The sequence below is a fragment of the Littorina saxatilis genome, linkage group LG3 (assembly GCF_037325665.1).
Source record: "Littorina saxatilis isolate snail1 linkage group LG3, US_GU_Lsax_2.0, whole genome shotgun sequence".
Lineage (NCBI taxonomy): Eukaryota > Metazoa > Mollusca > Gastropoda > Littorinimorpha > Littorinidae > Littorina > Littorina saxatilis.
In genome coordinates, this window is record NC_090247.1 from 6,109,032 (window position 1) to 6,124,031 (window position 15,000).

General features: G+C 41.4%; 1 protein-coding gene across 1 annotated transcript in view; it reads left to right on the forward strand.

Annotated features, from left to right (window-relative positions):
• LOC138961082 (neuromedin-U receptor 1-like) overlaps positions 1-15,000 on the forward strand; it is a 193,761-nt gene that overhangs the window by 27,267 nt on the left and 151,494 nt on the right. Inside the window, exons 2-3 of the mRNA XM_070332677.1 lie at positions 13,026-13,182; positions 14,052-14,268. Coding sequence (XP_070188778.1) covers positions 13,026-13,182; positions 14,052-14,268 — 374 coding nt within the window. The remainder of the gene's footprint in view (positions 1-13,025; positions 13,183-14,051; positions 14,269-15,000) is intronic.

Consider the following 15,000-nt stretch of genomic DNA (forward strand, 5'->3'; position numbering starts at 1 on the left):
TCTCTTACCTCTGTAAACTTGTAGAGCTAGTTATTTTTCGATAATGACCCAGCAACCAAACAAATAACGACCCAGCAACAGCCTGAATCCTCGATAGTGCAATGGGTTGAGAAGCTGTTCTGTTTCGGTACTACTTTTGCGACTGAAAAGTTCCGAACGCTCTATACGTACGAAGTATACATCTCTGGAGCAAACAATACAAACATACCGCATTTAAATTAACAACTACAGGCCTGAACACATGAACCTTCATATAAAATCCATGAGTTCGGTTGTTTTCTGAATCTAGATCTGCCGTGCACAAACGTTCATCACAAGCAAATTCCCAAGGCAAGTAACTCTCATACTTCATCTTGCGACAAGAGTAGTTCCCCTTCTTTTCACTCAGTTTCTTCGACAACACTGACTGCAATCCGACGGTCAGTTTTCAACAATATTTCATTTTATAAACAGATCACACGCAACTAAATGCACACATCTCATCAATTTAAACAACATAAAGCGGTTTCATACACTATTTTCCCCAGAAAACTGAACTTCAAACAGTAATTAACGTTGGAACACGGGTGCAAAAGTTCGTCTGCTAGTCCCATTTCACGAAAGAACATTATCCTTAGCAATGCTAAAACATAAACAGAACACACAATATCTGCCTTTACCGCCACAGCAGAAGAACAGCATCTCTGTGTACTTGATTTTAGTCCAAAACAGGGAAACTGACAAGAAGTGTTAACAGAATGGAATGATTTGCACGGAACTATACAACCGCGCATTAATCGATCGCCTGCGCAGGTTGACTGGTTGAGTGATTCGGATTCGATCAAACTTTCGCACAAAAACTCCTGTTTTCTTTGAATAACTGAAGAAAGGAGGAATAAAGAGGTTACACACCTCGTCTCAGTGATTATTAAAAATAATGGTCTCAGTTCGCGGTCATGAAAAAGCTCGCTGAAGCTCGCATTTTTCATGATCCGCCAACTTCGACCATTATTTTTAATAATCACTGAGACTCGGCATGTAACCTCTACATATTGCCGGTGTTGTTACACCAGTCGTTCTCCCCTCTTTTATGACATAAAAAATATATTACAGTCTAATTACATTATTTTATATTACAGTCTAGCTCACCAGACCGTATAACATTCTTTCGATGTTCGTTGTCAATAGGTATTGTCTTTCTTTCTGTGCACGGAATCAATAAACAGTTGTTATTAAGGAAGCAGCTTTTCTGTTGCTCCACTTTTCAACGACAATTTATTGTCCATACGTGAAGGTGTGGGGCACATAGGTGCGCATGAAGATACGAGGAAAGTCATTTCGCACACACGCGTTGTTTTCAACTTTGACAGCATATATACTGTTCAACATGATGGAGTTATTAACGTCATTTACCTGAGCAAAGAATGATTTCCAGCGCAACGCGTAGAGAATAAAGAAATCAACAAACAAAATCATTTGAAGGAATATCAAATCTTGTAGTCAATTTGTCGGCCTGAATTTAAAAGATCAACTACGAAAGCACAGAAAGCACAGGATTAGTCAGCACCCAGACGAGTAAGGCTTGGCTAACCAAAACCAGAAGACTGAGACGGGTCCGTCGTTCTCCGCGAAGCATGCGAACATACTAGGACAGAGTTTCTTTCATTTTGAGCACATTTTCAGAGTAAACACAGCATCTTTTCATATTTTTAGTAACAGGAAATGATACAGAATACAATGCAATTATTTTTTTTAAAATAACTATAAATTATGTTTTTACATGTAGCCAAGTTTTCACTAAATGTTTTATAATAGACGGGGAATCGAGACGCGGGTGGTGGGGGTATGTGTGTGTGTGTGTGTGTGTGTGTGTGTGTGTGTGTGTGTGTGTGTGTGTGTGTGTGTGTGTGTGTGTGTGTGTGTGTGTGTATGCAAATGTGTAGAGCGATTCAGAGAAAACTACTGCACTGATCGTCATGGAACTGTACATGAGAGTTCCTTAGAATGATATCGCCAGACGTTTATTATCATTTGTTCGATAAATGTCTTTGATGACGTCATATTCGACTTGTGAAAAATGAGGCGGCAGCATCAGTCACGCCTTCATTTTTCAAGCAAATTTATTGACATTTTGGTCAAGCAATCTTTTACAAGTTCCAGACTATGGGATTGCATTTCTGTTCGGAAGCCTTAAAACAAGTTAATTAGTTTGCTCATTAAAGTTGTCATTAAAATCGAAATGTAACTAAACAAATTAAGAATGATGGCATTGTATTCTTTATCTTCTCCTGAATTCAAAACTATATAGATTTGACATTTTATTTGCTGTAAAAATGTGCTCAGAATCAAAAAGGTTTAGCAAGTAATACGGTCCGCATGCTTTGCGGAGACGAGCGTGACCCGTCTCCGTCTTCGGGTATGGTTTGTCGAGAGTATCAAAATGTAGTCTCAGCGAAAAGTGGTTTATGGTGTTGATCTTTTGGTTTGATGCCGGCAGATTGACTCAATGTTTTTATATCGCTTCACGCGACTTGTTTTGTTCCAACCAGTGTGATTCTACGCGTATGACATCCCCCCCCCCCCCCCCCCCAAGCGCCAGCCAATCAGGCAATCATATTCCGGGGATTTAATTTGTTGTCGCACGATCATCAGCTCGGGAAGTTGACGAACATTTGTATCCGATTTTTACCATGAAGAGCTGTTTCAATTCAAGCATAGGTTTCAGACGCTGCACCAGTCAATGAAGCCAATGAAGAAAGTTGAATATGTGACCCTCCACCACGGAATGAGTCGCATGTCACCTTTGCATGATTTTCATATTTTTACATTTTCCTAAAGAGTTTTTTATGCTCTATCCAGTGGTGAAAACCGTTTTAGAAAAGAGCGAAAACTGTTTGAGTTATAAGCCTGTGACTAAGGTGACCATCACACTGTTACCAGACACTCCCCGGACTTATATCAAGCCTAGCGCAGAACCGCGCGAGGTGACATGCGACTCATTTCGTGGTGGAGGGTCACATATTGTCTTCCGTGGCAGTACATGCGTTCATTATAGACTGATGAGACAGAACAATTGAACTGAACAGACTTAACGTCAGAGGAATCTAAAAAAATCAAGCCAATAATAATGTGCAAATTAGCATGCAAAGAACTCCGCAGTTCTATACAATTATTAATTAACATTAACCAAGCTAATGAAGAAGCTAAAGACTGTCATCCGTGTCGGTAATTCGTTCATTACAGGAGGCTGATATGACAATCAAATGTGTTGAAACAGTTGAAACGAAGCAGCCTCAAAACGATGTGCGAATTCACATGAAAAGAACGAGTTCTATGTAGTTTATACTAATCAAGCTAATTCAAAAAGCTGAATAATTTCCTCAGTCGCAGTAAATGTGATCATTACAAACTAACGAGGAGCATCGACTGTGTTATGATGGTTCATATGGTTCAGCATGATTCGCTAGTACGACCGTTACTTCCGTATAAATGTAAGAATTAACTTATTAAAATATTCTAATGTCGATTTGTTATCGGATGTGCGTACTGATCCGGAACAGATGGCCTGTCGATGATAAATTATACTTTTTAAATACAAATCAGATTATGTATTGTTTATTTTATGGAACTTTTATAACCGGTTTTGACACAAAACGTTTGCGGTACTAGTCCAAAAATATAAAAATAGTTATGAAGATATTTAAATGGCGCAAATATTAAAATAGTTCTAAACGCCTGACAAAAACAAACATAAATAAATTATTATGTACACAATTCCAAATCAAACAAGAACACACAACCAAATGTAAGTATCAACTTTACAAATGTGATTCATGTTTTGAAAATTCCTATCGTTGTAGTAGTCTGCTTATGTATATAATTTAACTGCTCACCGAACCGATGAAAAAATCTCCAGTTCCTCTGAACAGTCAAAAGCCATCGCGAGAGTTCTTGTGAACCACAGCCGTGTGTTTCGTGCATAGTCAGAGGTACATAATAACGTGCTATTGCAGATAAGCTCACAGCGAGTCGAATTCAAATTACTAACTGACGACTGCATTGTGAAAAGGGGAAACTGGATCACACGGGTTCACGATGGCTCAGGGGTAAGATAAACCACGCAAAAATAAATTCTTTGAAAATTGCTCGCTCTTTACGGAGGGCACCTAGGATGTTCTTAAACGGTGAATGTTTAAATGAAATGATGTTTGTACTGTGTGTAAATGCCTGACAGTATATGTGATGGTTTAAGGGAGGCTTACTGTGCCTTTAAAGGCTAGATGGGTCTGTAGCAATGTACAGGATGGTTTACGACGGGTATGGAAGGAAGGCATTTTAAACCTGCCTCTTGAGACAGATGGCCTTGTGTGTGGTACTCTTATTCCAAATCAGAGTTCAGATTTCAATTTGTTTTTATCGATTGGAAAATGTGTTTTTCTTAATTTACAGCATCGTTAATGCTTTAGAACAAACGTTTCGCGCGCATAAATCCAATACTACAAAAGCGAGCGTTAAGCGCGTGTTCGCTCGACGACAACAGCAACAACAACAACAACAACAACAACAACAACAACAACAACAAAAACAACAACAACAACAACAACAGGGGGATGCACAACCGTGCACTTTAAGTCTCCTTGAATGAGGCCGTTCTGTAAAGCGGTTTCTTGACATGACGCAAACCCGAATTTGCAGTCGCTCGAAGAAAGCGAAAAGAACAGAAGAAGTTTTTAAACGAAAGGGGAAATTCCTTTCAACAGAAGCTACACAAGAAAGGGGCCAGGACGTTGCTTTAAGGAGAAACAGACAAAAAGATTGAATCACAAATCGATCAAGAACGACACATGCAGTCTTTAATTTCTGACCTGCATTTGCAGACAAGAAAACAATTAATCACAGGCATACAGTCCGATCGACAGAGACGCAGGTTGGCAGGACGGCAGAAAAGCAGTGGATCAAACACACGCGCATATACATACATACATTCTGACACACAGGCAGACGCACGCACGCATGCACGCAAGCACACACACACACACACACACGTTCTCTCACTTAAACACAAACACGTTAAATCACACACACACACACACACACACACACACACATACACACACACACACACACACACACACACACACACACACACACACACACACACACACACACACACACACGTACAAGGACCCATACACACATACGCACACACTCACACACAAACACACACAAACACACTTACACACATTCACACATACATACACACACACAAACACACACACACACACACTCAAACACACACACACACACACACACGCACACACACACACACACACACACAAAGTACAACCCTCCCACAAAGACACCCACCAAGACCACCACCATCATCTAAAGCAGGAACCTAGAACCGCACACGTCAGCCGATTCATCCCGTTCAAGTAGAACACATTGCTGGCAAAAATGAAACAACCAAACCACAAGTACATGGGTATTGGGTGCTGACTTCTAGATGATCTTAGCAGGTTGTGTTTGCTTATTTCCAATTCCCCAGCTGAACTGTTTGAACAACTATTCACGACCAGAGGTAAAGGTGTTTTTATATTTAGTCAAGTTTTGACTAAATATTTTAACATCGAGGGGGAATCGAAACGAGGGTCGTGGTGTATGTGTGTGTGTATGTGTGTGTGTGTGTGTGTGCGTGCGTGCGTGCGTGCGTGTACAGCAATTCAGACCAAACTACTGGACCGAGGGAACACAAGGGCAGCAATAGACAAGAACGAATAACTCGAAAAGACCGAGAGCAAGAGAGGATTTTAAAATTATGTGGAAAAAAATAGAAGAAAAAAAACAGAAAAAAAAGAGGAAAACAAAAAGAGTAAGTAGAAATGGAAACTGATTGCATGTTGTTGTGAAAATGAAACTGATACTACAGACGCAGAAAATAAAAAGCTTGCATGTGTTATCCATTGCACTTCCTCTTCGTTCTTTTTTTCTCTTTTATTTCTTTCCTTTTTATATTTAGTCAAGTTTTGACTAAATATTTTAACATCGAGGGGGAATCGAAACGAGGGTCGTGGTGTATGTGCGTGTGTCTGTCTGTGTGTGTGTGTGTGTGTAGAGCGATTCAGACTAAACTACTGGACCGATCTTTATGAAATTTGACATGAGAGTTCCTGGGTATGAAATCCCCGAACGTTTTTTTCATTTTTTTGATAAATGTCTTTGATGACGTCATATCCGGCTTTTCGTGAAAGTTGAGGCGGCACTGTCACGCCCTCATTTTTCAACCAAATTGGTTGAAATTTTGGTCAAGTAATCTTCGACGAAGCCCGGGGTTCGGTATTGCATTTCAGCTTGGTGGCTTAAAAATTAATTAATGACTTTGGTCATTAAAAATCTGAAAATTGTAAAAAAAAATAAAAATTTATAAAACGATCCAAATTTACGTTTATCTTATTCTCCATCATTTGCTGATTCCAAAAACATATAAATATGTTATATTTGGATTAAAAACAAGCTCTGAAAATTAAATATATACAAATTATTATCAAAATTTTTTTTTCGAAATCAATTTAAAAACACTTTCATCTTATTCCTTGTCGGTTCCTGATTCCAAAAACATATAGATATGATATGTTTGGATTAAAAACACGCTCAGAAAGTTAAAACGAAGAGAGGTACAGAAAAGCGTGCTATGCAGCATAGCGTAACCACTACCCCGCTCTTCTTGTCAATTTCACTGCCGATGCCGTGAGCGGTGGACCACGAGTATACGGTCTTGCTGCGTTGCATTGCGTTCAGTTTCATTCTGTGAGTTCGACAGCTACTTGACTAAATATTGTATTTTCGCCTTACGCGACTTGTTTGTTATGTGTCAAATGAGTTCGTTCGTAGAGTATGCGTGTGTGTGTGTGTGTGTGTGTGTGTGTGTGCGTGCGTGCGTGCGTGCCTGTGTGTGTGAGTGTGAGTGTGTGCGTGTACGTGTGTGTTTGTGTTTGTGTGTGTGTGTGTGTGTGTGTGTGTGTGTGCGCGTGTGTGTGTGTGTGTGCGTGTGTGTGTGTGTGTGTGTGTGTGTGTGTGTGTGTGTGTGTGTGTGTGTGTGTGTGAGCAGAATGAAAGAGAGACGGACAAACTAGAGGGAGAATGACATGTGGAAGGAAAAAAAGATAAAAAGAAAGACAGAAAGAAAGAAAGAAAGAGAGAACGATTCAAAGGAGAGAAAAATTAAAGAGAGAAGAAATAATCGAACAAATGAAATTAAACAAGTCGCGTAAGGCGAAAATACAATATTTAGTCAAGTAGCTGCCATTTTTCAGCAAGACCGTATACTCGTAGCATCGTCAGTCCACCGCTCACGGCATAGGCAGTGAAATTGACAAGAAGAGCGTGGTAGTAGTTGCGCTAAGAAGGATAGCACGCTTTTCTGTACCTCTCTTTGTTTTAACTTTCTGAGCGTGTTTTTAATCCAAACATATCATATCTATATGTTTTTGGAATCAGGAACCGACAAGGAATAAGATGAAAGTGTTTTTAAATTGATTTGGACAATTTAATTTTGATAATAATTTTTATATATTTAATTTTCAGAGCTTGTTTTTAATCCGAATATAACATATTTATATGTTTTTGGAATCAGCAAATGATGGAAAATAAGATAAACGTAAATTTGGATCGTTTTATAAATTTTTATTTTTTTTTACAATTTTCAGATTTTTAATGACCAAAGTCATTAATTAATTTTTAAGCCACCAAGCTGAAATGCAATACCGAACCCCGGGCTTCGTCGAAGATTACTTGACCAAAATTTGAACCAATTTGGTTGAAAAATGAGGGCGTGACAGTGCTGCCTCAACTTTCACGAAAAGCCGGATATGACGTCATCAAAGACATTTATCAAAAAAATGAAAAAAACGTTCGGGGATTTCATACCCAGAAACTCTCATGTCAAATTTCATAAAGATCGGTCCAGTAGTTTACTCTGAATCGCTCTACACACACACACAGACACCCACACACACACACATACACCACGACCCTCGTCTCGATTCCCTCCTCTATGTTAAAACATTTAGTCAAAACTTGACTAAATGTAAAAAGGAAAGTAAAGTCGCGGAAAACGAAAATGTGGAGACTATCCATCAGCCAGGTTAATTGTCCTTCGCCTGACTGTAATCCAAGACCAGCTTCAAATTCTTTTGACTTTGACGAGAACCAAGTTGCGTGTTTATTGAAGAAAGTGTGTTTGAGGGCATCACAGATTCACCTCGCTCTCAGATATATCACTGAACGGCTTTTGTCTAAAGATGTTTTCATTCTCGCGTGTGCTACACACTCATGTTCATCACCAAAGATCTGTGCAGGATTTTACTTTAACCAACAGCATCCTTTGACTTGAACACAAACAATCATTCTATAACGTGGCCGTGTTACGGCACATATTGTCGTCCCTGCACATATTGTCGCCGGCAAAGCCACCCTAGCGGCACATATTGTCGTCCTTGCACATATTGTCGTCTGCCGCTCGTGGGACAATATATGCAGGGGCGACAATATGTGCCGTAACAGGCCGGCTGTATTATGTGCAGAGTGATACTATTTTTGCAGAGTGATACTTTTTTGCTGCGTCAATTGAAGAGAATGACAGATATGTCAATCTGGAACATTGTTTTATACTTGTCACTCTGCACGGAAAGCAGGCAGTCTGTTGATTTTTGAAATCTTTTGCAGTTGAGGGTCGCTCTTTATCAGTGTAGATACCTGAATTGTGACCCTCCACCACGGAAGGAGTCGCATGTCACCTTTGCATGATTTTCATATTTTTACATTTTCATAAAGAGTTTTGTATGCTCTATCCAGTGGTGAAACCCGTTTTAGAAAAGAGCGAAAACTGATTGAGTTATAAGCCTGTGGATAAGGTGACCCTCACACTGTTACCTGACATCCCCCGGACTTATATTAAGCCTAGCGCAGAACTGCGCGAGGAGACATGCGACTCATTTCGTGGTGGAGGGTCACGATTGATCTGTTTTGCCGAACACAATCCTTTACACGTGGAGGAATGTCTCTTTAAACAGGCCTTCCTCTCTAGAAGTGATGCTGAAGTTTTATTTGATCTGTGTGCCCAGTCTCTTATTGCTCCAATACGTACATGCCCGTCTGTTTGTTTGATGTAGTTGTCTGTAGCTCAGGCTTTTGAGAGATGGCTTCATTCTGATGCTTTTCTCATTAGGCCTAAAAAAAAAAAAAAAATAGGTGTGGTTACGGTAACCCGACCTACCCTATTTTTAGGGGCCGACCCTATAACTTTTTATTCCATTTGTAAAAACAAAAACAAAAAAAAAACAACAACACGAAAACGAGTGCAGAAAACGCAATGAAAGCGAAAGCGCCCGAGTCGCACACTTGTTTCCCTGTCAAGTAGGGTTAATTTGTACACATTAGAAAAAAAAGTTAAAAAAAAAAAAAAAGTGATTGCCTACCTACCTACCCTATGTTTTTGGCTATGTTACCGTAACCACACCTATATTTTTGTTTGGCCTTTTTATCGACTCTTGAAGAATCTTTTGAGGAATTGTTCTTGACGTGTGGAGTCTGGCCAAGGGTATTGATGTTTCCCTGGCTTGTCCGTTTCGAAAAGTTTTCATTCTGTCAGAAATATTGATTTTTTTTCTCTCTATTTTTTTTTCTTCAGGATCATTATCTTCTTATCACATAGATAGCACAGTTAAACAATGGTTATCGTGGTGCAGAGCTCAAGTATTTTATTTTGGACGAAGTCATGCATTCTGGGACTCGGTCATGCATTTGATTGAAGCCGCGTTCAATGATGCACGATAATATATTTTAGTTCGTTTTGTGTACAAGGATACTTTCCCTCTGTAGAGGTACTCTTTTTGTCCAAAACGCTTATACAAAATTGTAAACGAAGTGATATGGTCGTGCTTTAATCAGTATGCAAGCGGTTATCTCTATGTCTACATCTCAATTATTTTATTTTGGACGGAGGTATGGACTTTATGCTGGTGAGTCTAGCATGAAGATGTACAAGAAATAACTTGTAGGGTAGGTGAAAGAGTGAATACTCTTAAGTTTATTGAGGCAAGCTTTCCACACGTGCTCCTTGTCTACGTGTTTCAGACTCACTAGTGATTGACCTATAATGACACGTGGGAAAGTTTGACTCAATAAAAGCAAGAGTGTTCACTCTTTCAGAACCCATACAAATTCGACGGAGTTGTTTATTGTCTGACGAAGGCTTTTTAGATTCACTATAGTTTTCACGATTAACGATTTACGGTAGTGTCCAGATCATTACACCCCCAGTATAGGGGTGTGTATAGGTTTCGCTCGATGTGTTTGTGTGTTTGTGTGTTTGGGTGTTTGTGTGTTTGTGTGTTTGTGTTCGCATATAGATCTCAAGAATGAACGGACCGATCGTCACCAAACTTGGTGAACAGGTTCTATACATTCCTGAAACGGTCCTTGCAAAAATTGGGACCAGTCAAACATACGGTTAGGGAGTTATTGGTGGATTAAGATTCTACAAGGACTTAGAAAGAAACATATTCATGGTCAAAGGGAAATAACCTTCTCAGTTGGTGGCAGTGAGAATGGGTGCAGTGAGAATGGTTATTTCCCTTTGACCAACGGGGGTGTTTTTCCTACCTCGAAGGAATTTCTTGTTTTGTTACATTTTGTGTTTTTATCTAGGAGCTGTTTAAAGGTCTTAGGTTACATTGGCCTGTGTTGGTTGTGTGAGTTTCCAGTTTGTCCGAGATAGTTGTCCTTTTTCGGCTTTGACGCTCAGCGGTTTACGGCAATGTCAAGCCATTTTGTTGCGTTTTGTTTTAGTGGTAAAAAAAAAAGAAGCCGTATAAGTCTTCGGTTTCATTGTCCGATGCTGGTCTTTGGAGATTCCAGTTTGTCCGAGATGGCTTTCACGCTTAGCAATTTAAAACAGGCAGTGTCCATGTCATTTTGTTTCGTTTTGTGTTTATATCCAGGATCAGTGTTTAAGTCTTTGGTTCAATTTTCCTACGCTGGTTGTTAGAGATTCCAGCTTGTCCGAGATATATGTCCCTGTATGGCTTTCATGATCAGCGATTTACGGCAGTGTGAAGCCATTTTGTTACGTGTTGTGTTTGTGGTCAAGAGACAGCTGTAAAAGTAATGGGCTCCATGGTCCCACGCTGGTCTGCCAGTTTCCAGTCTGTTCGAGCCAGATGTCCTCATATGGTATACACGCTAGACGGGCGCTGTGGCGGGGTGGTAAGACGTCGGCCTCTTAATCGGAAGGTCGAGGGTTCGAATCCCGGCCGCGGCCGCCTGGTGGGTTAAGTGTGGAGATTTTTCCGATCTCCCAGGTCAACTTATGTGTAGACCTGCTAGTGACTAAAACCCCTTCGTGTGTACACGCAAGCACAAGACCAAGTGCGCACGGAAACGATCCTGTAATCCATGTCAGAGTTCGGTGGGTTATAGAAACACGAAAATACAGCATGCTTCCTCCGAAAGCGGCATATGGCTGCCTAAATGGCGGAGTAAAAACGGTCATACACGTAAAATTCCACTCGTGCAAAAACACGAGTGTACGTGGGAGTTTCAGCCCTCGAACGCAGCAGAAGAAGAAGGTATGCACGCTGAAAGATTTACAGCAGTGTAAAGCCATTCTGCTACGTATATTGGTTTTAGTCAAGAGAAAGCTGTAAAAGTCTTGAGTTCCATTGTCATTTTCCGGTTCGAGCCAGATGTCCTCATATGGTATGCACGCTGATCTCTGGAGTTTCCGGTGTGTCTGAATCATATGTCCCAATATGGTTTGAACACTTGTGTGATTTACTGCAGTGACAATATTATTGATCTTATGTTCGAGAGACATGTCAATAAATCATGGCGGCGAGTGTCCCTTGCTGATATTTTCAATCTCAAGTTGGTACAAGGGCGTCATCTTCATATGGTCTCCGCGGTCATAGTCATTTACAACTACAGCATCCAGGCTATGTTCTTAGCTATGTGGTATGTGTTCGAGAGACACCGTTGTCTCCTTTGTATTTCCGGTTTGTCCAAGGGGGATGTTACCCAAAGAGACAGGCAAAGGAGGAGATATGGACAAATACCTAGTTCCTACATACGCACGCACGCACACACGCACGCACACACGCACGCACGTACACATGCACGCAAGCTCACACACACACACAAACACACATACACACACACACACACACACACACACACACACACACACACACACACACACACACACACACACATGTAGGCGCACATCAATCAATCAATCAATATGAGGCTTATATCGCGCGTATTCCGTGGGTACAGTTCTAAGCGCAGGGATTTTTATTTTTTTATTATTTTTTTTTAATGCAATTTATATCGCGCACATATTCAAGGCGCAGGGATTTATTTATGCCGTGTGAGATGGAATTTTTTTACACAATACATCACGCATTCACATCGGCCAGCAGATCGCAGCCATTTCGGCGCATATCCTACTTTTCACGGCCTATTATTCCAAGTCACACGGGTATTTTGGTGGACATTTTTATTTATGCCTATACAATTTTGCCAGGAAAGACCCTTTTGTCAATCGTGAGATCTTTAACGTGCACACCACAATGTAGTGTACACGAAGGGACCTCGGTTTTTCGTCTCATCCGAAAGACTATCACTTGAACCCACCACCTAGGTTAGGAAAGGGGGGAGAAAATTGTTAACGACATGACCCAGGGTCGAACTCGCAACCTCTCGCTTCCGAGCGCAAGTGCGTTACATCTCGGCCACCCAGTCCACAGGATCGCTTGCAATCAAAGAAAGAGCGTTGACAGCGAAACCGGATGTATACAAACCACGAGAGAACAGAGCTACATCTCCGGGCAGATTCGTATAATGCTCATCCCAAAAGAACAATAACCGAACCCTTTGCAGTACGGTTTTGCCAAAATAAATTTGGTGTTGTGAATTAATACAAAAACACTGGATTTTAGTTACCGTGATGTTGGCATCTAAACGATAACCATCTGCTTGTGTTTCAGGTCTCCCCCCAGAGCTGTTCTCCATCTGGATGGCGTACCCCTGGAGGTTTGGGGAGGCGTTCTGTTACCTGCGTCCCACCATCCTGGAATTGACCTCCTACGCTAGCGTGTTGACCATCACCGCCTTCACTGTGGAGCGATACATTGCCGTGTGCAGGTCAGTACTGGAGGGATATTTTGATTTGGAGGGGGGGGGAGGGGGGGAGGGGGGGGGTAGGGCGATAGAAGGGTAACTGGGGAACCGGAGGAGGTTGGGTAGCTATCTACACAGTTTGTTTAAAATCAGCAGGGTCATTTAAATGTAATGACTGGTACTCAATCAATCAATCAATGAGGCTTATATCGCGCATATTCCGTGGGTACAGTTCTAGGCGCTCTGCAGTGATGCCGTGTGAGATGAAATTTTATACGGCCAGTAGATTGCAGCCATGTCGGCGCATATTTACCTTTCACGGCCTTATTCCAAGTCACACGGGTATGGTAGACAATTATTAACTGTGCCTAAGCAATTTTGCCAGGAAAGACCCTTTTGTCAATCGTGGGATCTTTAACGTGCACACCCAATGTAGTATACACGGGGGGTGGTTCGGACACCGAAGAGAGTCTGCACACAAAGTTGACTCTGTGAAATAAATTTCCGCCGAACCTGGGATCGAACTCGCCCTGACAGCGGCCAACTGAATACAAATCCAGCGCGCTACCAACTGAGCTATATCCCCGCCCCGTTATATGGTACTCTGTTTTATTTATAGAGATAGAGGGAGAAAAGAGAGAGAGAGAGAGAGAGAGAGAGAGAGAGAAAGAGAGATAGAGAGATAGAGAAAGAGAGAGAGAGAGAGAGAGAGAGAGAGAGAGCAAGAGAGACACACACACAGAGACAGAGAGACACAGAGGGACAGACAGAGAGACAGAAGGAGACAGAGACAGAGAGAGAGAGAGAGAGAGAGAAAAAAAAAATTGCATAACCATTTATTTGATGATGAATATCTTGACCACTTTAACTCAAAAAGAGTACGTATTTTTCAGACCTTTGCTCTCCCATACGATAGCAGTCCTTTCTCGGGCGGTAAAAATCATTGTCGCCATTTGGATTGTGTCCCTTTTGGCTGCTCTCCCTTACGCCGCACACACGAGGCTCTTTCACGCGGTCACGTGGCCTCCAACGGGCCAACCAGTCGCCGACTCTCTCGTCTGCTCCATTCCTGAGAAATGGCTGGAGGGCAGGATGACCTACATGTTCCAGGTGCGTAACGGGGCTTCTTCTTGTTTGAAATTAAAAAAGTCTGGATTTGTAGTTTATTGACAAAACCAAACAATACATTTACAGTACGTCGACCCAGTAGTCTTTTATTTAGACAGACAGAAAACACTTATGGTATCTATATATATGTACGACTTGTGTCTGTGTGTGTGTCCGCGATGCACGCCCAAGGTTCTCGATGGATCTGTTTCAAATTTGGTGGCCATATTCAGCTACACCCCGGACACAACCTGCTCGATAAGATATTTCAACACGTGCTCTCAGCGCGCAGCGCTAAACCGATTTTGGGTTTTTCTCTGGATCCATTCCCAGTAACTCTTCCTTATCTTCTCCAGTGTTTTCAGCGTTTATCTCCCTTCCTTCGTGTGGCGTCAATCCATATTCCCGTTTCTATTTTTAGAAGGTCACTGTCGACAACGCTCAATCCATATTCCCGTTGTACTATTTTTACTCTTCTCCAGTGTTTTGCGCGTTTATCTCCCTTCCTTCGTGCGGTGCGCCGGCAAAGCCGGCGTACACCCGGCAAAGCGGGTATTCATCTAGTAAGTAATAAACCTATATCTCAAAATCGTGGATGAATCTCGCATGCAAGATGTTTGCCTGTTTGTCTAATTTATTTTTTTATACTATTTTTATGTTTGTCTACTTAAAAGAGCACTGGCTCGACGACCGGCACGGTTGGCCTAGTGGTAAGGCGTCCGCCCCGTGATCGGA